The sequence below is a fragment of the Pseudorca crassidens genome, chromosome 3 (genome assembly GCF_039906515.1).
Source record: "Pseudorca crassidens isolate mPseCra1 chromosome 3, mPseCra1.hap1, whole genome shotgun sequence".
Lineage (NCBI taxonomy): Eukaryota > Metazoa > Chordata > Mammalia > Artiodactyla > Delphinidae > Pseudorca > Pseudorca crassidens.
This window is the reverse complement of record NC_090298.1, coordinates 160,963,299-160,988,504: the sequence shown is the minus strand read 5'-3', so window position 1 is coordinate 160,988,504 and position 25,206 is coordinate 160,963,299. Positions and strand designations below refer to the sequence as shown.

Sequence of the window (25,206 nt, the reverse complement as noted above, 5' to 3'; positions counted from 1 at the left end):
ACAGTCTCTCCCCTGCCCCCACTCCAGCCCGGCCCTATCAAGCCCTCCTGCTATAGGTGAGGACACCGAGAACTCGAGGACTCGCAGCCACCCCCGCTCCATGCGAGCCCTATGGGGGTGGAGTGCCTGGTGGGTGCTGCTGCTCAGGAAGTGGGAGGAGGAGGCAGCCTGGGCTGGAGGAGCGTCTCGCGTTGAAATTCGAATCCTGACTTAGTCTTCTGCCTCAGTGTCCCGTGCCTCAGTTTCTCCAGAGACGCGCCCCCTGGTCCCCCTCACGCAAAGAATGAGCTTCCTAACCTAGCTCCACCTCCTGCCTTGTGGTTGGGGCCTGGCGCTCACTTACAACCTTAAAGTCCTCTTTTGTAAAATGGGAATAAGCGGCCGCGGGCCCTAAGTTAATCACGCGCGCCGAGCTAGGGCCGGGGCGGCGGGAGATGCGGGTGGGGGGTGGCTGCGGCCCACGTGATTGCCGGGCCGGGGACCAGATAGCCGCGGAAGCTCCGGGCAAAAGGGCCTCGAACCCAAGCCCCACAGCCGGTGCGCGCCCTCCCCCTCGCGAGCGCCCCTCCTCCCCTGCGCGGGCGGAGCGAGGGGCGGGGCGGGGGTGGGGCCGCGGCTCTTTTCTCTGGAGTTCGCGCGCCCGGAGCCCTAGCTGTCCCCTGCTGTGCCAGCCGACTCCGCGCCGGTGAGTGCCGCCCCAGGAGGGGTGCAGGCTCCCCGGGGACCGAAGTCGGCTTGGCCCGGCCGGTTCTCGGGTCCCCTCTGACCTCCTGGCAACCCCGTGCCCCCAGCTCGTCGCGATGGAGGCCGCAAGTGAGTTCGTGGTCGAGAGCCCCGACGTGGTCTACAGCCCCGAGGCCATCGAGGCGCAGTATGAGTACCGGACGACGTGCGTCAGCCGCGAGGGCGGCGTCCTCAAGGTAAGCGAGGGACCGACCGGGCGGGCCATGGGACTGGGGGAACCAGGGAGCCGGGAGGGAGCGGGAACTGCCCAACTTCTGCGACTCCCGCCGTGCAGTGAGGCGGGAGGGGCCTGCGGCCCCGCGGCTCACCGAGCTGCCCGCCCTCAGGTGCACCCCACGTCCACGCGCTTCACCTTCCGGACCGCCCGGCAGGTGCCCCGGCTCGGGGTCATGCTCGTCGGCTGGGGCGGGAACAACGGCTCCACGCTGACCGCTGCCGTGCTGGCCAACCGACTGCGCCTGTCCTGGCCCACGCGCACCGGCCGCAAGGTGGGGGGTCGGGCGAGGCTCGGTCGGAGAGAAAGCTTCGCAGGAATCCATGCGGAGGGGGAGGGGCTCGACGGAGGAGTGGGCCCGCAGTGGGCAGGGTTTCTGGCTGTGGGCTGACTCCGGGGAGGGGCTTCCGCGGGTGGGCGGGGGGAACTCCTCAGGGGTCTTGCGGGGGCGGAGCCTAAGGCGTGGGAGGGCTTCGGGGTGGGACCTCAGGAGCGGAGCGGCTTCCACCCCGGCTCGGAGCGCCATGGGGAGGTGCCCCAAAGTAGGGCGGGGCTTGAGGGTGCCGATAGGGGTCCTGGCCAGCTCGTGGCCCACGCCACGCCCACCCTTCACTCAGCCCCCTCTGCCCACCCCCCCAACCCAGGAGGCCAACTACTACGGCTCGCTGACGCAGGCGGGCACTGTTAGCCTGGGTCTGGACGCCGAGGGCCAGGAGGTGTTCGTGCCCTTCAGCTCGCTGCTGCCCATGGTGGCACCCGACGACATCGTGTTCGACGGTGGGCGGGGCCCTGGGTCGGGGGTGGTGTGGGAGGCGAGGCCTAGAGGGGCCCAGGATTGGGGCCGGGCCGAGCTTGAGGGTCCCCCCCAGGCTGGGACATATCGTCGCTGAACCTGGCGGAGGCGATGCGGCGCGCGCAGGTACTGGATTGGGGGCTGCAGGAGCAACTGTGGCCGCACATGGAGGCCCTGCGCCCGCGGCCCTCCGTCTACATCCCCGAGTTCATCGCAGCTAACCAGAGCGCGCGCGCCGACAACGTAATCCCGGGCACGCGCGCGCAGCAGGTGCAGCCCCACCCCGCGTCCATTACCCCTGCCACTTGTCCTCCCTCCCCACCACCTGTTACCCCTCTTTTGTCCCCATGCTTCCATCCCGAGGGTCCAGGTCCCACTTTGCACTTGGGGAACTGAGTGGCCCAGGCCTCCAGAGGTCGGGGGAGCCTGTACAACCTCCTCCCCCTCCATCCCCCCCTCCCCCAGCTGGAGCAGATCCGTAGGGACATCCGCGACTTCCGGTCCAGCGCCGGGCTGGACAAAGTCATCGTGCTGTGGACAGCGAACACGGAGCGCTTCTGCGAAGTGGTCCCGGGCCTCAATGACACCGCTGAGAACCTGCTGCGCACCATCCAGGTGGGCGCGCCCAAGGGGTGGGGTAGGCTCAGGGCCAGCCCCCACGGACTTCTCTGTGCTGACTGCTCGCTTCTGCCCGCAGCTGGGCCTGGAAGTGTCGCCCTCCACCCTCTTTGCCGTGGCCAGCATCTTGGAGGGCTGCGCCTTCCTCAATGGGTCCCCACAGAACACGCTGGTGCCTGGTGCCCTCGAGCTTGCATGGCAGCGCCGTGTCTTTGTGGGTGGAGACGACTTCAAGTCGGGGCAGACCAAGGTCAAGTCCGTGCTCGTGGACTTCCTTATTGGCTCTGGCCTCAAGGTGTGTGGGCCTGGGGGGCTGCTCAGCTCAGTATGGGGGGGCGTGGACCCCGAGGGGTGGGCTTGTGTGCTGCGGGGCCTGCAGCTGCCACGGGTCTCCTTGCCCCCGCAGACCATGTCCATCGTGAGCTACAACCACCTGGGCAACAACGACGGGCAGAACCTGTCGGCGCCGCCACAGTTCCGCTCCAAGGAGGTGTCGAAGAGCAGCGTGGTAGACGACATGGTGCACAGCAACCCAGTGCTCTACTCGCCGGGCGAAGAGCCCGACCACTGCGTGCGTGGGGCGCAGACGCGGCAAGGGGCGGGGATGGGGTGGGGTGGGGTGGGGCGGTGCTCCCCACAGAGAAGGGCAGGGACCCGTGTGACCTCGTGCCGCCCCCCAGGTGGTCATCAAGTACGTGCCATACGTGGGTGACAGCAAGCGTGCCCTGGATGAGTACACATCGGAGCTGATGCTGGGCGGTACCAACACGCTGGTGCTGCACAACACGTGCGAGGTGTGGGGCAAGAGGGGGCAGGAGTGGGGCTGCCCACCAGCCCGGCCCACCTCCTGACCCGCTGGCCCCACAGGACTCACTCCTGGCCGCGCCCATCATGCTGGACCTGGCCCTGCTGACTGAACTGTGCCAGCGTGTGAGCTTCTGCACCGACATCGACCCGGAGCCGCAGAGCTTCCACCCGGTGCTGTCGCTGCTTGGCTTCCTGTTCAAGGCACCGCTTGCACCACCGGGCAGCCCAGTGGTCAACGCACTCTTCCGCCAGCGCAGCTGCATCGAGAACATCCTCAGGTGTGCCCCGACCTTGGGGATCCCCACCTACGGCCCAGATGTCCACTGGCGGGGCTGTGCACAGAGCCTAGGGACTGCAGGGCAGTCTTGGGATCTGGCCCCGCTGAGCCGTGACCATCTCTCAGGGCCTGCGTGGGGCTCCCGCCGCAGAACCACATGCTTCTGGAGCACAAGATGGAGCGCCCTGGCCTCAAGCAAGTTGGGCATGTGGCCACCGCCTGCCCCGTGCCTTGCAAGAAAGGATCAGCGCCAACTGCCCCCAATGGCTGTACTGGTGACGCCTATGGGCACTCACAGGCTGAGGCACCCCAGATGCCCACCACCTAAGGCCATGGCCATACAGCTCCCCTGTAGCTCCTGCCCCCATTGCTCCTCAGCAGGCGACCCTTCCAGGCTCCCTTCAGACAGACAATAAAGCCAGTGCCACTGAGCCACACCTGTGGATTCTTGGTGCCTGCGACCTAACCCTAACGGCCCCCAATACCAGCCACATCTCCCTTTTCCACCAGCTGGACTTCTACCTACCCTTCCAAACTCTGCTGTCCCAACTCTCAGGGGCTTTCCAGAACCCCCGGGGGGAGGGGGGCTCTGCCTAACCACAACCCTTGAAGGTTAGGCTAAGCAGGCTGTGGCTATAAGCCAAAGCAAAGAAACCCGAGAACAGATGCCAAAAACCAAAATCGAGTTATGTTTATTGTTGGGGCCCACCCCTGCGCTCCAGGGGAAAGGAAATCCCCCAAGGAGCCCCCTGGACAAAACAAAAATGGCGGGAAGGGCCCATACAAGAAAGAACGTCTCTGAGGTCCTTGCGTTTTTTTATAAAATGAATGAGTCCTTCGCGCGGGGCCTCCCAGCCATCCAAGCCTTGACCGGGAGTCCAGTTGCCCGCGGTGTGACCTCAGACCCTCACCCTGCAGACCACCCGAGCCCCTGGACCTTGGCCCCGGGCAGGGGCGCTGGGCAGAAGCCGAGGTCGGCAGTGGGCAAGGGGCTGCGGCCCCATCACACGCTCATGGTCATCCCGGGGGAGTACTGCGGAAAGACGAGGGGGTGGCGCGCGGGGGCCGGCTCAGTTCCGGCCTAGGCTGGGACCCGCCCCCGGGGGGAAGGGGGAACAGGGCGGGGTGGACGTGGGATGGAAAGGGACCAGGTGTTGATGCGTGGGGAGGCCGCCCTGGGCCGCGGGTCCCAGGGTTGGGGTGGGATGTGGGCGGGGCGGGGCGATAGGGCGGGCCTGGGGAGGGGAAGGCGGGAGGAAGGGAAGGATGCCGCGGCCGCCCCCCCACCTGGCCCGCCGCGGTCACGGTCTTGCTCTGGCCCCCCGGCCGCCCCGCCGGGGTCTGCCCGCCAGGCCCCTCCGGCCCGACGCCGCCGCGGGGGGGGAGTCGACGCAGTCGCTTACGCTTTCGCTCGGGAACGGGTGCAGGAAGGTCCCGGCGGCCGCCATCTCGCCGTCGTCCCGCGGGGTGCCCGGGGTGTTGCTCAGGCCGGCCACGGCGCCGGGGGAGCTCTGGGGGCGGCCGCGGTCAGAGCGGAACACCCCGCCCCGCGGGCCAGGCCCCGACCGCCGCGCGGCCCAACCAGGACTAGGCCTCTCCACGCGGGCCGACCCCGCAGCCCCGCCCCCCGCAGGAGCGCGGCCCCCTCACCTTCGGCAACCCGTCCAGATCGCCCGAGCCTGTGGACCGACAGACGGCGGTGACGCGGCTCAGACGCGCCAAGCCGGCTCCACCGACCCCTTCCCGAACTTCCCCGGCGGCCGCGCCCCCTCCCTCGGCCCAGCCCACTGGGGCACCGCCGGGGGTCCCGGGCCGAGGGCCCAGATCTGGGGTGGTGGGTCAGTGCCGGCGGCCGGGCGTCCCCCCGGTTTAGTTACTGGACCCTCCCCGCAGCGCTGCCAGCCCCAGTCACTGAGCCCAGAGAAGCTCGGGGCGCGCCCCCAACGCCGGCTAAGCACAGAGGCGGAGGGGCTGAAGGGGGCCGCCAGGGGGCGCACGAGGCTCGCGAAGCAGCTGGGTGGGGGCGTGTGTGTGGGTGTCTGTGTGTCCCGGGACTCCGCCCACTCACCCAGGGATCCGTTTACATGGTGAGGCTCCATCGCACTCATGGCGGCCATGGGGGCCTCCGGACCAGGGCCAAGCGGGAACTGCAGGCAGAGGAGCAGCTTGGGCCTCGGGCCACCACCTCTCCGCCCCCACCCCGACCCCCGCAAGCCCCAGCTCACATTAGCCCTGCCGGCGCCTGGCCCGATGGGGTTCATGATGGTGTACATGTTCTCACTGGAGTTGGTGGAGTCTGAGGCAGCACGTGAGGGGGTGGGGTGTGAGAGGGCCTCACCCAAACACACCCCTCCCTATGCCCCGCCCAGGCTGTAGTACCTCCAGGGCTGGGCATGATGGGTGTTCCAGGGGGCCCACCTCCTCCTGGGGGTCCCTGCACACAGAGGGAGACAAAGAAGGTGAGAAAAGCTCTCCAACTGCCACCCCACAACCGCTGCCCCCAGGTCGGGTGTCCCAGCTTCGGCATCACTCACCGTGTAGCTGCCAGGGGAGGAAGAGGAGTAGGGGATCTGGGGAGATGGGCAGCTGTGAGCAGTCCGCCCACTCTACCAACTCGCACACTCCTAATCCCCCCCCCACACACACACACCAACGCCATCCCGACACTCACCGAGTTGCCACTGGGGCTGGCCCATGGGCCACGCACTCCGGGTCCCCTAGAACAGACAGTGGTGGACCCTGGGTCTAAGCCAGGCGGTACACAGCCCCCCAGCACACACTCCCTGACACCCCCAGCCTGCCCCACGTGCCCTCAGAGCAGCAGATGTTGGCCGAGAAGTAACCAAGCAGATGCCAGGCCAGCCTTCAAATCCCAACCCCATCCGTCACTCACTGGTCTTTGAGCCTGAGTTTCCCCACCCAGCAGTGGCGTAAACAGTATCGGGACTGTTGTGCGGCTTCGGGGTCTGCCCCAGCATACCCAGCCCATGAAGCTGGGTGGTGACCCACATGGGCACACTCTCGGGGGTTCCTGAGGGCCTTACATGTTCATGGTGGGCAAACCCGGGCCAGCAAGAGAGTTGGGTGGGGGCCGCATGCCACTTCCGTAGCTCTGTGAAGGTAAAGGGGCCGTGAGAGGGCAAACCGAGAGAGGGCAGCCCCTGAAGCTGCCCTGTCGCCTGGGCCCAGCCCTTACCTGGGGCCCAACGCTGGTCATGCCCCGTGGAGGCGTCACCCTCTGCATCGGGCCCATGCTCGAATGACCTGGGGGCAGAAGGAAGAGGGCTCAGGCCGCGGCCGTTCCCCGGTGTGGACAGGCGCTGTGTTGGGGGTTGGGGGTATTCCTGCACGGTGGGCGGCGGGGAACTGGCTCTGGGATCCTGACGGGAGGCGGGGGACAGCAGCGGGAGCTTCCCTACTCACCCTGAGCACGTGGGGAGGGGTCCATGGCGCCAGGGAGGAGGGGCTGGGAACCGGGTAGGCCCACGGGAGGCTGCGGAGGGGGAGTGGCAGCACTGAGTGTGGGTGCCCCCACCCCGGCCCAATTCCTTACCCCCCTCCCCTCATCCCTCTCTCACCTGACTCGGCATCCGCAGGGTGGGCCGAGGGCCCCCTGGGAACCGCGGTGACATGAAGGGCTGGAAGAGGTGGGCCGGGGATCAGCACCTCCCCCCACCTACTCAGCCCCCAAAGCTACCCGCTTCCTGCCGCACCCGGGCCCCCAGCCTGGATACTCCCCCTCCTCCAAGACCAGCCGGCAGACCTCAGCCAGCCGCGCCGGGGGCGTGGGAGCGCAGTGGGACGGGCCCAAGAGCCAGGGGGAGGGGTGTGCGTGCTCGAGGGGGCGGGGCACCACAGGTCCTTACCGGAACCTGAGGCCCCATCATGGGGGCGTTGGGGTTGTCGGGGGGAGGCTGGGAGGCGGGGGGGGGGCCCTAGGAGGACAGAACCAGGTGGGTTGGGAGGAGCGAGGTCACCCGAAGTTCCACGGTTTCCTGTGGCTCTGCTGAGCCTGGCCAGGGAGGGGAGGGGACACCGTGGAGGCAGGAGAGTGGGCCAACTAGCCCCATCTGCGGGACGTAGCGGGGGTGGGGTGGACCCAAAGGGGGAGGTCATGGGCAGGACCCGTGGTTCAGCGAGCCAAGCTGTGCGGCCCCAGGCGCCCCGACACACACAGGCGCAGGCCTAGTGCAGAGACCCCGCCCCCTCCCGCAGCGGGGCCCAGGCCAGATGGCCCCTCCCTCACCAGCACTACCGAGGCCCGCAGGGGCATACCCACCCCGTCATTGCCCCTGCCTGTCACCCTCCCACACAAGCCCACCCAGGGTCAGGAGACAGGGAGCCCCAGCCCCGGCTATACCTGGAAGAAGCCGGTTGCCATGGGGCCTGATGCCATTGCATCATTGGGAGCCATGCTCCCCATCACCGGGCTGGGGGCCGCTGCAGCGCTCTGCAGGGGTGGGGGAGATGGCAAGAGCCAAGTCAGGTCACTTCCTGTCCAAGTGTTTCCTTCTCTCCTCAAGCAGCTGGCCCCACGGAACAAGGAACCCAAGCCATCCAACTACTCAGGCACGGGAGGATTTGCGGGGGGGGGGGGGGCAGTGGAGGGGGGAGGGGAGGGGGAGGGGGAGGGGAGGGGAGGGGGGAGGCGGCTCTAGGTGAGGGAAGAGCTGCGGCCCCTGTCCCCACCCTGGCTTAGCAACCAGATGTGCTGGGTGGCCCTCGGCAAGGGCTCTGCCTCCTTGCTGAACCCGTGACCCTGGAGGTGATCAGGGCCCAGCCTGGCTGAGCCCACAGCCCAGGTGAGCAGGGACCTCAGCCCCCTGTGTCCCCACCCTGAGGATTCCGGGGGTCTGAAAATGCCATCCACCCAGGACTCCAGTGCGTGCCGCATCCTTCTAGCACAGCCTTGTTCTTTTGGTCTGAATCTAACTTCAGATGGGTGGGGGCACAGTCCCCCACTCCCAGCCGAACCCAACCAGCCCTGATTCCTCCTGCCTGGCAATGCAGGTTAGCTGGGCCCCCAAGACACCTCAAATCAACAGACAAAAAAATCAATAGACAGCTTCAAGATGAACCTCCCTCCCAGAGGGCTCCTCCTTGGAGCTACTGTACAGACCACTGCCCCTCCTCCTCCTCCAGGAAGGAGGGGAAGGAAGAGCAGAACTCTGCAGTGGGGTCTCCAGGCCCCCAACCTCTCTTCAGATGGAGGAGGGGGGAAGACCGGGTGCCTGAGAGGGGAGTTCCCATGTCTGCCAAGGGTGGAGATGCTGGTGGCAGGCCCAGAGTTGGCAGGGGGACAGGCTGACAGGCCACTTCCTCTGGTCGGTTCCAAGTCCCAGGCTTGTCTGCCTTTGGGGCCCACAGAGCAGGGGGAAAGGGGGAGATAGAGGCCTAGTCTTTAGGGCAGAGGAGACACATCAAAAGGATAGGGACGGGGGAAGACACTGCAGGCATTGAGTAGGGCACTTCTCTTAAGGCCCCTTGACTCTTGTGGCTGCATCACCTTCCCCCCTCCGCCTCCAGGCCCCAAAAGGAAGAGGCTGATCTGTCTGGGTCACTGCTGTCCCTGCAGCTGGCACAAGCCAGCACACAGGGGCACTCAGGAATTTGTGGAACTGCAGCCACTTGGGTTCCAAAGAGTTAAGCACTTAGCCCATGGTCACACAGTGCATCCTGCCCTACAGAAGTGGGGAAAGGGGCCCCTCGTCTGGGTCGGAGCAGGGCCCCTGGAGTCACACCCTTCCCTTTGTGGACTGACACCTGCCCCCTTCTTGCTCCTTCTCAAAGGTCAGCCTCTAATGGATTTCTACCCAGGCCCAAGTTGGGAGGGTACCAGTGCGAGCACTCGCAGGGCCCAGCACAAATCTTTGAAAACCCAAGTGACCCCGGGGGTGGAGGGGGACGAAGCTCTCAGCCCCTCTCCAAAATGCTGGGTCACCCCTGCCCTCCACCTCACCCTCTCCCACAAACACAACACGATGGCTCAGAGCAGCTACTCTCGCTGGCGCCGGCCTCAGTGGCTGGAGGGAAACAGCTCTGAGCCCTGGGTCTGTCCACCCCTCCCCAACCCTTACGGAGGGCAGGAGCGCAGCCCCCCTTTTGAGCCGCAGCAGGCGCCAGAGCATTTCCTGGTTGGGGAGGGTGGTGGTGCGGGTGGCTGCCGCTCCAGACCGTGAGGTGTGGGGGCGGGGAGAAGATGGGGCTCCCCAACTCTAGGCCTTGAAGGGTTAATCCAGGGTTGGGGGGTGGGGGGTGGGGGGTAGGGCCCACCCTCCCGGTCGGGTGACCTGAGCTGGACCCCCCAAGTCAATCAACCACCCCCAGAGGCGCCAGCCTGGCCTGCGTTGCCATAACAACAGGCTGGGCGCGCTCGCGTTTCCTGGAGACGCCGAGGTTGGCCCCCAGCCGGGAGGCTCTGACTGAGCCCCCTCAGGGGGCGGAGGGCGGGAGGAGGGAGCCCCGACTGCGAGGGAGAGGCGGCAGGACGCCCCTTCACCCCACCCCCAGTAAGTGCGGAGGTGGGGCAGAACGTGTAGCTGGCTTCAGTCTGCTGACACAGGGACCCTGTCACCCCAGGGACGGGGCGCCACCCCCCTCCCTTGACGCGCCCTGCTGCCATGGTAACCAGCAGCGCGCCCCAGGAAGCGCGCTCATTCCGCTGGGAGACCGCGCTCTCCCCTCCCCGGAGGCGCCAGGCTCGGGGCGGGGACGAAGGCAGGCGCGGAGAGGGAAGGGCTGCGCAGCCCGGGAGGGGAAACAGAGCTCAAGGGGCCCAGGAGAGGCAAAGGGAGGAGCTGGGGACTACATTGGGGAGAGAGAGCTGGGCCCACGCGGAGTCACGCACGCACACAGCTACACACACTTCTGTTACCCCAGTTCTGGCGGGACCACAACATGAATAGTGGGACCTGATGGGGGTGAACAGCAGCGACCTCGGCTCCCATAAATGCGCATACAGCGTGCATGGGGCGTCTTCAGGGATATGGTGAACCCCAGCCTTCTCGGGCTGCACCCTGGCCCTGCAGAGGCCTACACGCCTCCACAGGGGGGCCTCTCTGTTGGCGAGGCCGTGCGTGGTGTGGGACCCAGACTAACCGCAGAGGGCGGGGAACAGCCAGGCCCTGAGGGGCACAGCAGAGCAGAGGGCGCAGCAGAGCAGAGGGCTCAGGATGTGAAGGCGCCCACTGCAGGAAGAGTGGTTGCAAGGGAGGGGCGAGGGCAGGGGGAACCTCTCTCAGGGGCCAGGTGGCCAATCCCCACGGGCAGGGTGAAGAAGTTAAAGGCAGGGGGCTGCCATCTCCCTATGACAACAAGGTGGCGCCCGCCCCCTCACGTTACCCACCCACCTCTCGGGACAGGCCTCTGACTCCCACTCAACTTGTATGAAACTGAGGCCAAAGACGTGAAGTCAGCAGCCCCAGTCGCAGAGCAAGGTTGGGAGATCTGCCAAGTGCTCGGCCTCTCCTGCTCCAGGGTGCACAGGCAGTTAGCCGTCCCCCAGCACCCCTGCCTGGGCCCCCACCCCAGAAGGCTTGGAAAGGCTGGGGTGGGAGGGGACAAGCAGTGGTGGCCACCCGTCCGGCCCTGCATACACGGAGCTAGGGAGGCAGGAGCTGTGGTACTGTCTACCTGGTTCCACATAGGGTTCACGTGAGGGGGAGCAAAGGAGGAGCTGGCCTCGGGAGGGTGTGGGGCTCATGGGGACCGTCAGGAGTTGGGTGCAGTGGGGGGCAGAGGGACCCCACAGAAGCCATGATCTCAGGTCAAACCCCACAGCCTGGCCCACTAGCCCACCTGAGCCAGCTTCCGGCCATGCAGCCCCCCAAGGCCACAGGACCCTGCCCACACCCGTAAGCCCTGGTCCCAGCCCCTGGGGCGGGGACTCACGTAGTCCTGGAAGGCCTTGGCTTCACTCGAGTGCTCGCACGCCTCTCTGCGGTCGGGCGCTGCACAGTACAAGTCCCAGAACACGCTGTGGGCGGCAGGGGGGGACGATGGTTTCCCCATGCGCCCCCCCCAGCCCCCCCCATGTCCCACCCACACCAGCCTTGCGCGCACCACCACCAGGAATGCAGGAAGCCCGGGGGCTCCCCCAGCGTAATGTTCTTCTCCCATCGGATCTGCAGGGGAGAGGGAAGGAAGGTGAGGGCTAACGGCCTGGCCCTGTCTGACCCCTTCCCCTCCCAAGAGGCAGCCCCAACCCAAGCCCGGGGCCCAGGAAACACCGGGTCAGGAAACCAGCAGATCAGAGCAAGGGAGCCAGGAGGGGGACAGCTTGGTGAGGACAGGGACAGAGGAGCGGGAGGCAGATCCTCAGATGGATGGGCAGATACCAGGATGCCAGCCCTGCCGCTCCGCAGCCCTCAGTTCCCAGGGCACAACCCAACCCCACCATGGAGACCTGATAAAAATGGGTTAGGGAGGACCCCAGGATGTGGGTGCCAAGGAAGGGGCTGGCTGTGGGGGCCCTGCCTGGCCAGGCCAGCTTACCTCGGACAGAAAGGTCTGGGCTGACTTCTGGGCACCAACGTGCAGCAGGTACTCATACACGTACAGCGCCAACCTGCAGGCGGGAGGGGTGGGGGCCGGCTCAGGCTCTCAGGAGGTCCCGGCAGACCCAAAGCTCTGCCCCGAGGGTCCCTGGGAGGGGTTTTAAGGTGCGGCACCTGCCCTCTGGTGGGAAGGTGGAGAGGGGCAGGGGCCCACAGTGAGCCCCTCATTGTACCTACCACCTACTGCCAGCCTCACTCACTTCCCTCTGCTGGTCTCCCCCTCGCCCCACCTCCCCCACCCCTGAGAAGAGATGGCCTCCTCACCAGTTGCTCAGCCTGGCCAACTCCTACACATCCATCAACACACAGCCTGCAGGCCCCTCCTCTAGGCAGCACTCCTAGCAGTCCCCAGCCCCCCACCTCCAGGCCAAATTCTCAGTTCAACACCCCCCTGATGGACCAAGTCCTGGCCCCAACCTGCCAATGCTGAGACCTTATAGCAGCCTTGGCCCCAGGGAGTTCCTCTCCTTGGAGAAATGGCTCCTGGGCTTCACTCTAGTTTGTGCTCTGGGTGGGGTCTCCCGGCAGGCACCCCGGGCCATGTGGCCAGGGCCCAGGGCCTAACTCACTCCCAGCCTCACCTGCCAAGGAAGAAAAGGGGCTCTCTGACCTGAGGTCTTCCTCCTCCAGGTTTCCCTAGACCCCATCCTTTCCCTCAGGATCAGTTCCCATCCGCCAGTGGTGGCTATGACACATCCACACCAGCCCCCCAAGGGGGAGTCTGGGGAAACGGGAGGTAGGGCCAGCAGTGCCACTCAGCTGCCACGGCACCGCCCTGTCCAAATGCCCACAGTGCCCAGTACCCCTGCACACACCAATCGGCCACTGCCCACCCCAAGAGCACAGGCCACGCTCCAACCAGCAACACCATCCATTGGCCTCCACCACACCCCAATCTGTCTTCCACACCCGCCAGCAGAGGGACAATTCCCCACCCGCTAGGGTCACCCATTCCCCAGCCCCCACTCTACCAGTACCGGCCCCTCCGGGCACCTCCAGGGTCTTCCTACTACCCAGCCAGGCCCCAGGTGGACCGAGGGGAGTCTGGATCTAAGACCGGGGGCTCCCCAAGGGCCAGCCTGAGGCTGCTCCGGTGAAAGCTGTAGGCCCTTCCAGATGCCTCCCCGCTCAGCTGGCCTCCCTCCCCTGGCTGATGGCCCCATCCTGAAATAACCTTGCTTTGACTCATGCTCCTGCTTTCTCTCACCCTTCCCAGCCAGGCTGCTCAATCCTCACATCCCAGCCCCCTCTGCAGAGCACCCCCGCCCCCAGTTCCAGCTCAGACCTCACCAAGGCAGTTCTAGCCCTTCTGTCCCAGGCCCCACCCCACGGCTTCTGCCCTTGCCCTGGACCGTCTTTTCCTTCCTTCATCCATCCATCCGTCCTTTCAGTCATTCATTCAACAAACATTCACCTCCTTGAGCAGTGAACACAACAGACCCCTGTCTTCCTGGAGGCTACCTGCTCACGGGGAGAGACGGAGGAGCAAGAATACAAAGGAGGAGGTAAGTCATCTGGTGGGGTGGAAGGTAGTGTGTGCTACAGAAGTACAAGGGGGGACATTAGGGAGTCCGGGTGGGCAGCTGAACCAGGGCAAGGTATGTCCACAGCTCACATTACACCACGCGAGCTGTGACAGCCACCGGAGGGACAGAAACAGGTCACAGAGGGGCAGGATTTGTGGGGCTCACATAGTTCTGAGCATGGGTCTCCCCCAAGACTGGCCAAGGTTCCTGCCTCATCATCACACCCCTCTCAGCAGCGCCTCCAGCCCGGGCACCCCCAGGTTCCAACATCGCACCCTGGCAGCATCCACCCTTCTCCAGCCCAGTGGTCTTTCTCACCCCCCAGCCTCCAGGCTCACCTGTCCAACTCACTCCTGGGACCCCCCTCCCTTTCTAGAGGTTTCCTGAGCCTTCACGAGTGGACTGCATCTACCAGGCCTGAGTCCATCAGTGAAGAAATGAACATGAAAAGTCAATGGGGCAGCCCCAGCCTGCTCACCAACCTGACCCTCCAGGCAAATAGAGAGGTTTGAAGAGATCCAGCTGGCCCCCTGCCACCTTGGGGAACTAACGGTGCAGGGAATGAGGTACCCAGAGACAGGGAGCAAGACAGAGTGGGGGGATCCAAGTAGGCTGCCCAGAAGGGAAGTGCAGCAGGGCAGGGGAGCACATGGGGGGCTGCAGTCTGGCCCCACCCCCACCAAGAGCAGAAGCCTCTCCTCAGGGTTCAGGGAGCCTCCTGAAGAACATGCTGGCTCCCACTAAGGCCACCAAGGGCTCTATGCTGCCAGCCCATCGGGTCCCTCTCCATCACCTCTCACCCTCCACTGGCCAGGGGTGGCATCGGACCCAGGATGCAGGTCCCGGAGCCCACCACTGCCCGCTCCCCTCCCTCCTCCGGCCCTGCCCCAGCTCTCCTCTCTTCTCCCTGGGTGGCCTCCCCTCCTGCTTTGATGTTGATGACTGACGTGGTGCAGCTGCCCACAGGGTTCCTCCAGCCTGGCCTCCCCTGTGAACTCAGGGTCTGCCGTCCACTTGACATCTTAAAGGCCCAGCCCCACCCCAGCTTCTTCCCCTCCTGTTCCCTGACCCGGGTGGTCTTGACTCACATAGGTGTGGCGCAAGTGTGAAGATCCACCTAGCTGTCCCCCAGAGATCACTACATTTATTGAATTTAGGGGAAAAACTTAAGGAAAAAGCACTCTCTCTCCTGATTCTGAGCCTTCTCCCTGCCTTCCTCAGCACACACTTGGTCCAGGCCACCACTATCACTTACCTGGATCTCAACAGGGCCCCTCTAGGGGCTGCTTCCTCCCCTCCCCACCAGCACTCCTCACTCAGACCCTTCAGTGCCTCCCACACACGTTGGCCACTCTCTACCTCTCCACCCCAGGGCCTTTGCACAGGCCATTTCCCTGCCTGAGACACTTCTGCTAGAGACCCTCATGGCTCCAAAGTCACGGGGCAGAGGCTTCCCTATCACTTCTAACGGCAGCCCTGCTCCATTCTCCACCTGCCTCCCATGATATTTATCTCCATTTGACACAAGGCCCTCTGCTTACTGCCTGCAGCCCCCACTGGATGTAGCTTTGGGAGGGCGGGACCTCGTCTCACTCCTGAGCTTACACAGCGCTGGGCATCCTGGGCCCCCAGCCACCCCAATGAATGAACCAACCAACCTTGAGCCCCCTCGCTCCCGGGATGTCCAGTAGGCACTTATGAAGGTCAGCACTTACTTACTATTCTGATGTTAAGAATTTGGGGTTTTATCCCAAGAGCAAAGAGAAGCCAGAGAAGGTTTTCAGTTTTGCTTGATTTCTCTTATATGCTGGTACTTTAATTTTTATCAAGTCTCAGAGAACCGTGAGCAGCTTTCTTTGTTTGTTTTCAGTGAAAACTTTTGAAGCCTGGACATCTGGTCAGGTTGCTTCGGGACCTCCAGGGCCCGCCACTCAGGGAGGGCTTATGGCTTGCAGGTCGCTGTCTAGGCCCTGAGATGGGTTGTGGGAAAGGGCCTGGGCTCTGGATCCAAATCCTGGCCCCACCCCAGCCCTGGTCAGCAAATGACCTGCAGAATGAAGAGCCCACCCATCAGAGGGGCTCCCGACGCAAGAGGGCAGGAGATGGGAGGGAGTGTGGGGTGCACCGGGGGCCCTCCCTCCAGAAGGAACGGTGACCTGGAGGATACAGGGTGCCCGGACCTGGAGTGCTCATGGGGAGAAGCTGCAGCTGCACAGGGAAGTGGTGACAGAATGGGGTACTGGAGCCTCCCGGACTAAAACGCAGCAGTACTACCTTCATCATCAAGAATTACCATAATAACCAAGAATTAAGGTAAGAGGTGCTCCCTGCCAGGCACCCCCTCCCCTTTAAAGCCCCTGGAGGCACATACTGCTGGGGGCTGGAAGAAGCCCTCTCTACTCAAGGCCTTGTGTCACCCCCTCACCCCCATCTAATCCATCACCAGGTCGCACCGACGCCCCTAAGGGACTCTCCAGCCAACACATTTCCTCCCTCCCCTCTGCTACCCTCATGGCCAGGCCCTCAGCTCTTAAGAGCCAGGGTGGTGGCCACCCTCCTCACTGGCCTCCTGGCAGCCTCCACGTTTGCCCCTTACAGCCTTTCTCCTACCCAGCAGTCAAAGTAACCGCCCCCACTAACAAATTCCATCCCAGCATTTGTCCCCCAGATACTGCCTCAAGACCTTCCCAGAAAGCTCCCCTGTGTCCACGGGCTCTGCTCAGCCTCCAGGACTCAGTTTGGGGGCTCCTTTCTCAAGAACCTCTTACCCATGCACCCCCCTCCAACAAGGATGCCCATGGGCATGGGCACCTGGAAGCCCAGCTAGGGATGGGACAGACACATGGTGAGTCCCTTGCCTGCTGGGATAATGAACAAACTACCTGAGGTGATGTGCCCATATCAGAACTAACCCTGGGGACTTCCCTGGTGGTCCAGTGATAGAGAATACGCCTTCCAATGCAGGGGACGCGGGTTCCGTCCTTGGTCAGGGAACTAAGATCCCACATGCTGCTGGGCAACTAGGCATGTGTGCCACAACTACTGAGCTCACGCGCCTCAACGAGAGCCCGCGTGCTGCAACCTACAGAGCCCACACGCCCTGGAGCCCACGCGCCACAATTACAGAGAGAAAACCCGCTGCCACAACTAAAGAGAAGCCCGCATGCCGCAACAAAATAATCTGCATGCCTCAACGAAGATCCCGTGTGCCACAACTAAGACCCGACGCAGTCAAAAATAAATAAGTACTAAATAAATCTTAAAAAAAAACAAAAACAAAACTAATCCTGGGAGAAAAACACAAGACACCCAGTGACACTGACAGTGACCATCACTTACGGAACTATTCTAAACCCACGTGGCAGCACTTAAAGTGTTCAAGGATGTACACACACGATGCAAACATTTAGATCTCTCTCCTCAACTTAGGACAGCACAGCCTCTGGGGCTGGAAGGGGGAAGGGATGCAAAGGGGACACAGGGGGCTTCAACTGTCCCTGTCACCTTCATCTTATTTAAAGAGACCTGAAACCAGTGACCGAATGCAAGCGCTAGTTAGTTCTGGGTAGGAAGTGATCTCGGGGTTTCCCTGTAGGTTGGAGTGTTCATCACTCACACAAGGAGAGGCTGTGTCTTCCTGCAGGCAGCCCACTCAGACCCCAGCCTCCCTCTCACCCACCCTGCCATCCCTTCCTTGTATTCCCTGGACCCAGAAGTCACCACGGTTTGCTGTGAGCCCCCAAGAGCAGGGACCCACCATCTGTGCACCAAGCAGGCACTAAGTCCATTTCTGGGACAGGCTAGCCCAGACCTAGTGCTGAGATGGGGAGCCAGAGGGGGCTCAGGACAGGGGCCCAAGAAGGAAAAAGAGGAAGGGCAGGAGGAGTCAGGAGGGTGAGATCAGGGAGGAAAAAACAGTCTTGGAGAGTCGAGCAGTGGAACCCCCTTCACCCCATTTCACGGAGGAGGAAACCAAGTCCCAGAGACAGGAAGTGGCATGATTGGTGAATGCCTGTGAGGGGTGCTCTATCTGCAGCCTCTCCCCCAGTCCTCGTGAGAATCCTGCAAGGCCGGCTGTCCGTGTTTCAGAGGGGAAACTGAGGCTCAGAGCAACCAGCCTGCCTCTCTAGTGTATCAGCCCCAAGCATCTGAGAGCTCTCCTGTGCCCCAGAACCTGAGTCTTCAGCAGGGTCCTTCCTCTCCAGGGCCTGGCATCCCCGTCAGTGAAGTGGATGCCACCATCTGGTGTTTTCCAAACTTTCTTTAGCGGCAGAACCTCGTCTCCAAGCCAACACTGCTACAGGACCCTCTCGACAAGAAATGGATGAGTGCAGGATGGCTCTGGCCAAGAGGTCAGATAACCCCCTCTTCTATCCCTAGCCAAGAGCCGAGGCCCGGTTCAAAGAGTCAAAATCTCTCCTGGACTGTCTAGTGGGATTGAAGCGCACTCCAAACACCATGACCCCAGCTCAAACCTATTTCCTCCCTTCGCTTATCTCCACAGCCACCCCCTAAGCTGCCACCATTAGCTCTCTCCCAGATAACTGTGCCTGCCTCCCCCAGGTCTCCTGGCCCTCTACCCTCACGCGACCCCCAGTAAGCCCCACTCCACAAAGGAGCTGGAGTGTACTTTGGAACACAAGCCTCTCTGGCCCACACAGCACATCCCCACCCTGGGCACCAGCCCCAGCTCTTTGGCCTGGCCTCGCCCTAGGGCCTTTGCACTTGCTGTGCCCTCAGCCATCGGTTCTTCCTCCAGGTCTCTGCACACCTGACACACCTCCTCACAGTTCACTACCGCCCACTTTCCCATTTTGCTTTTCTCAGAGCATAGCTCCAGATCCTTCCATCGGCTTGCTGAGTAACTCACTTGCCTCCTAGCTAGGATGTGGGCTTCTTCAGGACCAGGGCCTGGCTTCCCAACCACTACACCCCAAGACCCAGCCCAGCACATGTCTGAACAAGTGAACGATTCCCACTGGGGGAGTGGTAGCCCCCAGAGCCCAGAAGCCAGGGTACAAGGATGGCTGGAGATGTGCCAAGATCCCCAGGAGTGGGGTGGCTACACCCCCCTGCTTCCAACCTGGGCAGGAGCCAGGTGCCAGTTTCAAAAAGTCTTCCTGCTTAATGGTGCTTGGAAATGGACCCCAACCTCATAACTGTGCAGACAAGAGAGGTCTGGAAGGGCAATCATCTGTCTAGCATCTCCTGGCCAGAAGAATCTCTTCTCCAAAATGACCCCGAGGCTGGGTAGAGAATGGACACTCATCCTTGGGTTGGGGGGAGAGGTGGTGCCCCAGTGTCAGTCCAGGAAGAAAAGACAGGAGACAGCCCATATTCAGGGCTCCTTTTCACTGCCCAGACATTCAAGTCCTCACTCCCGCTCTGGCCCTCAAAGAGAGTCATCATGGGACCTCTCCCCAATAACTCAGCCTCCTAACTGCTCCAGCAGCTGGTTTCCCGCCCTAGGTGGCTTGACTTCTAGGATCCTGCAAATCAGCCATTGGCCATCAGACATCAGAAGCCTTCTCTTTTCCCTGGCATTTTAACAATATCACAAACTGTTGGGTGCCCTTGCTGTGAGACAGTCACACGTCCTAGCACCTTTCAAACACTCCCCAAACCTAAGAGACAGCACTGTTATTATGTCTGCATTTCTCAGGATAGGAAAATAAGCCTAAGAGGGAGTGCTCCCTCACCCAAAGCCACAGGGCAGGTAAGTGGCAGGGCCAGGAGACAAGCACAACAGCTCAGCTTCCTCCCCACCCCAAGAAGCTCTGAGCGCCCTCCGCCCCTCACTGCAGAGTCTGGGAGTTAGGAACCTGCCCCTCTACCAGCCTAAGACCATCTGCTACCCACGGCCCAGCGCCATGCCCAGAACAAGTGGGGGCCCCAGGACTGTGATCCTGCGGCTTCCCCAAGGGCCCCACCCAGCTGCCCCAGGCCCGGCTGGACAGGTGGCCTTTCAGGGGTGGGGCCGGCGCCCCTCAAGCCCTTCTCGCGTCTCTCAAGCTTTCGGTAAGCAGCGGGGGAGGGGGGAGGCGCCCAGAGCGGCCAGTCTCGCCTGTCCGGGAAACTTCCCCAGAGGATGGGGGAAGCGGCACGAATGGCGACTCCGCGCGCACACACGTTCGCAACCTCCCACACCCAAGGCTTAACCGTCGGGAAGGTCTCGCGACCCTCTAGTCCCGCTCGAATCTCGCGCGCCCCCGCAATCTCACCCCCCTCGGGTCTCCGGGGTCCCTTCTACTCTCACGACCTCTCGAATCTCGCGCGTCCCCTCAAATCTCGCGACCCGTTAAGCCCCTCACGCCCCTTGGGTCTAGCGAGCTCCCCAGTAGCTTGCGACCCTCCAGCCCCTCCGGTCTCGCGCGCCCCTTAAATCTCGCTCCTGCCCCGCACCCACGTGCCCCACGCGGTGCCCGCCGGCGTTAGGGCCACGGAAGCGGCGCGGCCACCGAGCCCCGCCCCCGTCTCCCACGGTCCCGGACCACCGACTCACTTCTCTCGTGCCTGGCTGTCGGAGGGCACGGCCGAGCCCTTGCCCCCCTTGGCGTACATGCTGCTCCGTGCCGCCGCCGCCGCCGCCGGGGCCCCACACCTGTCAGGCGGCGCCGCGGGCCGCGCTCCCGGTCGCCATAGCTACCCCGCGCCCCGGGCCTCACCGCCCCGAGCCCCGCGCGGGCATCGCGGGCATCGTCCGCGCGGGGGAGCTCCAGACGGCTGAGACGGCGGCGGCGGCAGCTCCAGCTTTGGCTCCGGCCGCGGGTTTTATTTTCTTCCTCTCTTCCCTCAGCGCGGGCTGTTCCGGGAAGCGCGCGCCCCCTCCTCCCGCCGCGCGCGCCCCCGCCCGCCGCCTCCCCGTCGCCCGCGGGCGCCGCTCTTAAAGGGGCGATGGCGTGAGCGCGGGTGGGTCCCGCCGCCGGGACCGTGGGCCGGGCGCGCAAGCGCAGTGCCCGCCGCGGGGGGAGGGGGCGCGGGGATACACATACTCGGTGCGACTGGGGACAGCCACCCGGGGACACACAGCGGGACACAGCTGATCACGGCTACACACACACTTTCCAGATACACCCAAATTGTACACCCAAGAACACAGCCACACACTTAGTTGCGGCTACATTCTCCGACACAGGACTGCACACGTAAGTCTCTATAGCTACTGGAACAACTACTGATAGCCCCGTAAAGCTACAGGCAGTTATACTGGGTGTATCGCCCCGCAGAGCTACCCACGCCCAGCACGGGTGGGAACCGCCACACACACAGTCTGCCCAGGGATACACTGTCACACACGTAGGTATACACAGCTCAAATAGTGGCTGTTACAGAACGTTGAAACACACTCGACGTTCACACACGCACACAGCCGCACAGAGACAAGCATCGGCACCGCTATGCCATAGCTTCCAACAGCTGTGGAAAGAGCCCACGCAGCTACTTGCTGTCACCCTGGGGCACACCGTCGCAGCCTCCCGAGGGCTCCACACAGGGACCTGGGGTCTCACCGAACCACAGATGGCTCAGTCACACGCAACACACAGTCACACAACACAGATACATGCAGCACAAAGACACCACACAGACAAGAAGCTCCTGGGGTACCCAGGCCACACCCTGGGAGCTACCCTGCACTGCCCCACAGTCACACTTCCGTGTCAATTGTAGGTGCTGGGTGACTTGACTGACTGGGTCATTCCCGCTGGCTCCGCCTCTCAGCCTGTGCTGCCAGCTGTAAATATTCCAACTTTAATAGCACCTTTGCAGGAGTCAGGGGTGCAGGCAGTGGGCACCCCATTCTCCCTCCTAGGGCCCTTCTTCTCCCCCCAGGAGGTGTGCAGAGGTGGAGGCCGACACCGAGGCAAGGACACCCGCAGGGCAGGGGTGTCGGGTGGGCGCGGAGCCCTGTGTGCCAAGGTACCTGTGGGCAGTGTGCGCCGGACGTGCGTGGGCTAGGTGGCGGGAGGCGGTCCAGTTGTGACTCTAGGTCTAGATGCTTCTGTGAACGTTTGCCATAGGTTTTTTTGTTTTTCTTTCTTTTTACGACCACAAGTGTGTGTGTAAACACGCGGTTCCTGTGTGAGTGCACGTGTGCGTCGTTGTGCGTGGGGGGTTGGCAGGCACCCAGTCGCTGTCTGGGCAACTGTCCCTGGCTCTGCGACAGTGGTTATGTGTCCGCGGCGGCCGTGTGGGGCCGAGTGACGCTGCGTCAGGTTTTGTGCACTAGTGTGTGTGCCTCCCCGAATGGGTGGATTGCTGGCTCCCTGGGACGTGTGTGGTGTGGCTGTGCGCTCACATTTCCTGTGTCGTGTGTTATGTGATGATCGGAGCGCCCCTCCCGCTGCCGGCCGACCCCCCATTATGCCTCCAACGGCCTCCTCCCCACCCAGGTCTTCTGCCGGGCGGGAAGTCTTGAACCGCTGCGGTTCCAGACAGGCGAAGAGGAAGGGAAGGGCCAGGCCGGCCCCAGCCCCGCCTCCATCCCGAGGGGCCACGGCCGGGGGGGAGGGGGGGACACGCCAACCCTTCCCACTTCCTGTCCAGCAGGTCGTCCCCTCCCCCAACTTCCTCTCCCGCGGACCTCCCGGGCCCCGGGCCGGCGCGGAGGAGGGGCCCGCGCTGCGCACTAATGGGGGCGCGGCAGGCCAGCTTCAGTCGGACGTCGAGATGGGGACTGCCCAATGACCCGGGGGCCACCGGTGAACGTGGGCGTCAAGGACACCCTCATCGTAATACCCGTTCCCATCACCGCTCTCCAACTACTCCCGGCCAGGCACAGAGAGGGTGTGACTCACCCAAGCCACACAGTGTATTGGTGACAGCTGTGATTCCCACGGACGCTCCCACCACCACCCCAGGCGCCCCCATTTATCTCCTAATGCTCTGTTGCTCCCCAGAATTCTGTGTGCCCTGGGCGGGTCCATGGCCCTCTCTGAGCTCCGGTTCCTTGAGTCGATGTGAGTCTTCATCCTCCCGACAAATATTTATTGAGTGCCTTCTGTGTGCCGGGCTCTGTGGACCCAGTCGGGACACGTTGCTACTGCTTGTGGAGCAGAGGGTCTGATGGGAAAGGCGGACAGTCAAAAGCTGGCGAACAGTAGGATAATTTCAGGGAGTTCCACGTGATGGGCAGAGGGAGGGGACCCCGGTGAAGAGGACGGGGCGACCGCAGGGGCGGAAGGCGGAGGGAGGGAGGCTGGGAGGCGGAGGCGCCCGTGGTGGGGCTAGCTGCGGAGGGGGAAGCGCGGCCGGCGGGAGAGACTAGCGCGGTTCTCATGGCAACAGGGACGGATCTCCAAAACACTGCCTCGGCGCCGGCGGAAAAGTCGGAGAAGAGCAAGCTCTAGCTCCCATGCGGCGTCCGAGGAGCTGAGCCGCGTGCACAACCAACCAGAACGCACGCCTTGCAAAAACATATATATATATATATTTAATAAGGGGAGGGGGTGGATCCGAAAGATCTGGAAGAAGAATGTTCAGATTGTAGTAACGGCAAGTGCAAAGGTCCTGAGGTGGGCACACGGTTAAAGTGTTGGAAGCAGAGCGAGGAGGGCGGGGGGAAAGGAAGAAACGGGTCGGGCCATTCCTGGTGGGGACGGGTTGGGCTTTGTTTTAAAAGGAATAGGGAGCCACAGGAAGGTGTGTAGCCGCGAGGGGCGGGATCTACGTCAGGATTTTAAGAAGCTCCTTGGGGCTGCCAGGTAGATCGGGATGGCGTGGAGGAGGCAGGGAGGTTGACCCGGTAAGAGGCCCTGGAGGACCTGACAGGCCCGGGAATTGATTTAGGAGCCGGTGTGGGGGCGGGGGACGGTAAGCAAGGAGCGCTAAGGGTTAAGGCTGGGCCCCAGACCTGCGGCTCCTTGCCGGCTCCCGGTCGCCCCCGTGTGGCTGCCTGCAGCCCTGAGCTGGGTCTCTGACTCTTGGGACCACCGACGACCCCAAACCCCAGCTCCTTAACGTCGGGGTCGGTGCCTGGGAGAGTCCGAAGTCGGCTCTGCTTGTAGGGTAGGGGGATTGCCTGCAGGAGGAGCCACCCCTCCCCTCACTCCCTTCCAACCCTTCCATTCTTCAGACCCACCTCTCGGCCTTTGCACTGGCCGTTCCTGCCTCCTGGAGCGCTCTTTTCTCTGGCTCTTGGCCTGGCCTGTTCTGGCCTCCTTCGACTTTTGGCCGCATTATTCCTTCTTCTCCCCCACTCGCCCTTCTCTTTCTCCTCCCTCCTCCTCCCCTTCTTCTCCTCCTCCTCCATCTCTCCCTCCCCCAACTCCTTGCCTTCTGTGGCCATCTCCTCCAGATTACTGGTTCTGCACTAGCCTTGGTTGGACTTGTCACTGTTATGATAAAATAATGCCTAAGTCATCTGTTGGCAGCCTCCGCCTCCCTCTGGATCTGCTCTCCCTGCAGACACAGCGGTAGGGGTCCATGAATATGTTGCTTGAGTCGTTGGGAAGGCTAGTTTGGGTTTTCCCGATGATGCTTTTTCCTCTCCACAGGAGGTGGAAGCAGCCCCGTTAATGGGGAGGGGGGGACGGGGGAAGGGAGGGATTCGGGGAGGGGCCAGGATCCAGGCTGGAGACCCCTGCAGCCCCTCCTCAGCCGTGCGTGGGAGGCGGCCACAGCTGGGAGCAGGGTCTGCGCCGTGAGACGTTTCCTTTCAGAAGCTGTAATTATGGGTAATTTTCTAACTGCAACAGAAAAATTAAAACCCAAACAACACCGGGAGGGAAGAAGCCACAGCAGCTGGTGAGCACCGGCGCAGGCTGGGCTGCGGGTTCCAGCCTAGACCTGGTGGGAGGAGCAAGTAGTGGGGGAGGAGGTTGTGAAGGGACACAGGGCGGAGGGTCATTAAGACAGGCTGGACTCTTTGGACAGCCAGCAAACCCTTGTAGTCTCGGGTTTGCGAAATGGGGGTTATACCCCAAGGCTGGTCACCTGGAGGCAGAACTCCCCGCTTGGAAGATCTGGACCTGGGTTTGAACCCTGGCGCTGTCGGTCCGGCTGTGTGGCCTTGAACCTCAGCCCCCAGGCTCTCAGGGTCTTGAGGAACTCAGGCGAGAGAAGGGACACAGGAGGACTGAGTGGAGGAGCCTCAGTCGAACCCACAGCTCACTCCCCCGTTCATCCTACGTGAAGCTCAGCCTGAGCCAGTACACTGCCAGGCTTCCAGCACCTTCCATGGCTCCACAGCTCACAAATCAAGACTCCGCCCCTCCGCCCTGCACATTCCAGAGTCAAACTAATCCGTAGGAATTGGTACGCCCAGCTCTGATCATCCCTTAAAATCCTCCCAGCAGCCTCCTGAGAGAGGCAGCACTTTTTTCTCCCCATGTTACAGAATGGGGAAACTGAGGCCCAGAGAAGCATGAAGGGAGATACATGGACGACCCAGAGGCAGCACCCCACTCACCGGAGTGCCCCCAGCTCCCTGTCTGGGTCTGGGATACTCTGGGAGATTGGAGGCATTTTGTGGAAACCTCAAGAGCAGGGAAGGGAGAAATGGGGGAGGGAGAAACCTATCGCAGCTACAGAGAAAGTTCTGCAGATACATCTGAGGCTCAAAGCCGGGGAGCCACTCGCCCGGGGACGCACATTAGGGAGTGGAGGCACCGGGTCCCACTTTGGGGTGCCCTGGCAACGCTCCTCCCTCGCCACCTCTCTCTGGAGCTCCGCCT

General features: G+C 63.1%; 2 protein-coding genes across 16 annotated transcripts; one reads left to right on the top strand and one right to left on the bottom strand.

Moving 5' to 3' along the window:
• The first annotated feature begins 550 nt into the window (after nt 1-550).
• On the top strand, nt 551-3,884 carry ISYNA1 (inositol-3-phosphate synthase 1). 2 transcript variants are annotated; one of them, XM_067733258.1, is made up of 11 exons: nt 551-685; nt 792-920; nt 1,071-1,232; nt 1,603-1,735; nt 1,828-2,021; nt 2,217-2,366; nt 2,449-2,664; nt 2,776-2,940; nt 3,050-3,163; nt 3,237-3,454; nt 3,580-3,884. In XM_067733258.1, the coding sequence occupies exons 2-11, from the start codon at nt 801-803 to the stop codon at nt 3,779-3,781; spliced, it is 1,674 nt and encodes a 557-aa protein (XP_067589359.1). In that variant the 5' UTR covers nt 551-685; nt 792-800; the 3' UTR covers nt 3,782-3,884. The 2 variants fall into 2 exon arrangements, with proteins under 2 accessions (XP_067589359.1, XP_067589358.1); XM_067733257.1 differs by having other exon boundaries at nt 3,237-3,884.
• A 235-nt stretch (nt 3,885-4,119) lies between these two features.
• SSBP4 (single stranded DNA binding protein 4) lies at nt 4,120-23,725 on the bottom strand. Of its 14 annotated transcripts, none has more exons than XM_067733268.1 (17): nt 23,613-23,725; nt 11,947-12,019; nt 11,515-11,576; nt 11,344-11,428; nt 7,814-7,903; nt 7,032-7,091; nt 6,877-6,946; nt 6,650-6,717; nt 6,498-6,565; nt 6,125-6,170; nt 5,988-6,023; nt 5,833-5,887; nt 5,679-5,749; nt 5,522-5,600; nt 5,104-5,132; nt 4,741-4,964; nt 4,120-4,486 (listed from the first exon to the last, which is right to left on the bottom strand). In XM_067733268.1, exons 1-16 carry the CDS (start codon nt 23,708-23,710, stop codon nt 4,755-4,757), a joined length of 1,200 nt encoding a protein of 399 aa, XP_067589369.1. In that variant the 5' UTR covers nt 23,711-23,725; the 3' UTR covers nt 4,120-4,486; nt 4,741-4,754. The 14 variants fall into 14 exon arrangements, with proteins under 14 accessions (XP_067589369.1, XP_067589375.1, XP_067589372.1 ...); XM_067733274.1 differs by having other exon boundaries at nt 4,857-4,964; XM_067733271.1 differs by lacking the exon at nt 23,613-23,725 and adding an exon at nt 20,037-20,395.
• Between the last annotated feature and the right edge of the window lie 1,481 nt (nt 23,726-25,206).

Bases quoted from the DNA above. Each gene is read 5' to 3' on its own strand.
- ISYNA1 (XM_067733257.1), top strand. From the start codon at position 801: ATGGAGGCCGCAAGTGAGTTCGTGGTCGAGAGCCCCGACGTGGTCTAC. The intron at 1,736-1,827 runs GTGGGCGGGGCC...GGTCCCCCCCAG, and splicing joins CGACGACATCGTGTTCGACG to GCTGGGACATATCGTCGCTG. The intron at 2,022-2,216 runs GTGCAGCCCCAC...CCCCTCCCCCAG, and splicing joins CGGGCACGCGCGCGCAGCAG to CTGGAGCAGATCCGTAGGGA.
- SSBP4 (XM_067733263.1), bottom strand. From the start codon at position 23,710: ATGCGGCCAAAAGTCGAAGGAGGCCAGAACAGGCCAGGCCAAGAGCCA. The intron at 11,577-11,946 runs GTAAGCTGGCCT...TCTCCCCTGCAG, and splicing joins CCCAGACCTTTCTGTCCGAG to ATCCGATGGGAGAAGAACAT. The intron at 7,092-7,813 runs GTATAGCCGGGG...CACCTCTTCCAG, and splicing joins TGGCAACCGGCTTCTTCCAG to CCCTTCATGTCACCGCGGTT.